This window comes from Engraulis encrasicolus, chromosome 11, assembly GCF_034702125.1.
Source record: "Engraulis encrasicolus isolate BLACKSEA-1 chromosome 11, IST_EnEncr_1.0, whole genome shotgun sequence".
NCBI classification, from domain to species: domain Eukaryota; kingdom Metazoa; phylum Chordata; class Actinopteri; order Clupeiformes; family Engraulidae; genus Engraulis; species Engraulis encrasicolus.
Window position 1 is genome coordinate 14023729 of NC_085867.1, and position 2369 is coordinate 14026097.

Here is a 2369-nt window from a genome sequence, read left to right on the forward strand (position 1 = left end):
TCTGAGAGAGTGAGTAATGGCTTAATTTAAGATAGTAGCTTCTCAACAGGGGCTCTAAAGTAGCCAGGTGGTGCCTTCCTGGTGACGCAACACCTTCAGCGTTGCTGCTAGTCAGGTCAAGAGCAGTGCAAGTACTTTCTGAGCTCCCACAAAAATCGGGAACTCCTCCCACTTTGTTGGGAAGCAAACAACCATTAGCAAACCAAGGGAGGCCATTTGTGAAATACCGTTTGGGAAATGTTAATTGATATGCTCTTGGTCAGACCAAGTCTCAAAGAGATTTGAAAGTCAATGATAATCAGGCTAGCTCTAAAGCCCCCTCAGGATAGGAGACAGCTGGGGGGGGGGGGGGGGGTTGAAATTAGGGGGCATTTGTCTATTTTATTTGTTAACACTAAGGGTGTTGGCAGGCTTCTTATGAGGTCAAGGAGGCTATGACAGGCTGGTGAAAGGTTGAGAACCACTGATTCAAGCAAACTGCCAATTATCTTGCATCTCCTAAGAGGAGCACAGGGAACACCGGCGCAGTGACGCAGAAACGCAAATACAACGATCACTGATGGAGCACCACATGATTAGGAGGAGGAGCAGGGAGGCCGACAGGGGCAGGACAAAGAGGTCAGCTGTCCAGGACACAGGCAGTGAGGAGGCCCGAAATTGGGTCCCTGTCATATTGAATGTATTGAGAGGGGGTCCTATCGGATGATGTTGGCCCAGGCCCGGTTAAGGCTGTCAGCAGCCCTGATTAGAAACACTGTGAAATCCAGATGTTATTGTCACTTAATAACACTCTTCATCTCTGTCTCTCTCTCTCCCTCCCCCATACACGCACACACACGCACGCACGCACGCACGCGCGCACACACACACACACACACACACACACACACACATTATATTTCCAGGACAATAACACAGGCAGGTTAATTAGGCAATGAATCACAGTTACTTTTTCCTACTTAAGGCATGATGAATGTCCAAAAGGGGTTGTGCGAAGTCTCTCTCTCTGACCTTTTGCCCATGTGTGTGTGTGTGTGTGTGTGAGAGAGAGAGAGAGAGAGAGAGAGAGAGAGAGAGAGAGAGAGAGAGAGAGAGAGAGAGAGAGAGAGAGAGAGAGAGAGAGAGAGAGAGAGAGAGACTGCCTGTGTGCTTGTGTTTATGCGTTTGGTGAGAAGGTTGTTTTGTGTGCCAACGTGTGATTTATTGACAGCGGGTCAGTTAGCTGGGTGGCAGTCTCTTCCTGAAGCCCTAGTTTTCCCATGTCCCCTTTATGACAAACGTTTTATTGCAGGTTGAAATACAGATGATATATGCACGTTAACTGTTGCGATTTGCATGTATTATTAACTGAACCCTGAATATGTGTCATTGAGTAGGAGTAGGGTATTGCTTTACACGCGCACTTTTATTTTTTTTAATCCCCAAGGCTTTCTTTGATGTGAAGCTATTTCTGCAACCTAGACACGTCACAACCGTTATCAACATGCACGTCTTGCTTACCAAAGCACCACGCGAAAGAGGTAGATGAACATCAGACGGCGAGTGCGCTCGCGGTATGTCACTGGCTTCGCGCAGCCACGAGGGCGGAGTTCAGTGCAGGGGTTTTCTAGTGAAACTTAGAAGAGTGAGCCCAGTCAGAGTGTGCAAGGAGAAGTAAGCACAGCACTGAATCAGGAAGAGTAGAACGAAAGAACACTGATGCAAGAAGTTTTAACCTGCATGTTTACTTCTTATGGAATGACAACACACTCCGACGCACCAAGAAGCATTGATTCCTGGACACACACGGAATATGAAACGGATGAAGAATTGTCCAGCAAATATGCTGTTTGAAACTAGTTTGAATTCGCCAAGACACACATGAGGTATATTTTCAGCACAAAAAGAAAATGAATGAGACAAAAAATGATTGCGAAAATAACACTGTTGTACTCACCGGACCAAGGGTACCAGCCCTGCCGGTGCTCATGTTCATATTCGGCGTGGTGGGGAATGTCATCGCCATCGTGGTACTTCGCAAGTCGAGAAAGGAGAAGAAGGAGACGACCTTCTACACGCTGGTGTGTGGGCTCGCCATCACCGACCTTTTGGGCACCTCCATGGCGAGCCCGGTGACCATCGCGACATATGTGAAGGGAGCGTGGCCCGGTGGGGAAGGGAGCGGGGACCCGCTGTGCCAGTACTCAGCTTTCATCTTGCTCTTCTTCTCCCTGGCTGGACTGGGGATTATATGTGCCATGTCTATAGAGAGGTACCTCGCAATCAACCACGCGTACTTCTACAACCACTATGTGGACCAACGACTTGCTGGGCTCACGCTGGTGGTCATATACCTGTCGAATATCCTGTTTTGCGCGCTGCCGATCATG

At 48.5% G+C, this 2369-nt stretch overlaps 1 protein-coding gene across 1 annotated transcript in view; it reads left to right on the plus strand.

The window, feature by feature from the left end:
- Window positions 1-1563: 1563 nt before the first annotated feature.
- The window catches only part of LOC134458797 (prostaglandin E2 receptor EP4 subtype-like), a 4349-nt gene continuing 3543 nt past the window's right edge, over window positions 1564-2369 (plus strand). Inside the window, exon 1 of the mRNA XM_063211201.1 lies at window positions 1564-2369. This exon is cut by the window's right edge and continues 336 nt beyond it. Coding sequence (XP_063067271.1) covers window positions 1890-2369 — 480 coding nt within the window. The 5' untranslated portion in view covers window positions 1564-1889.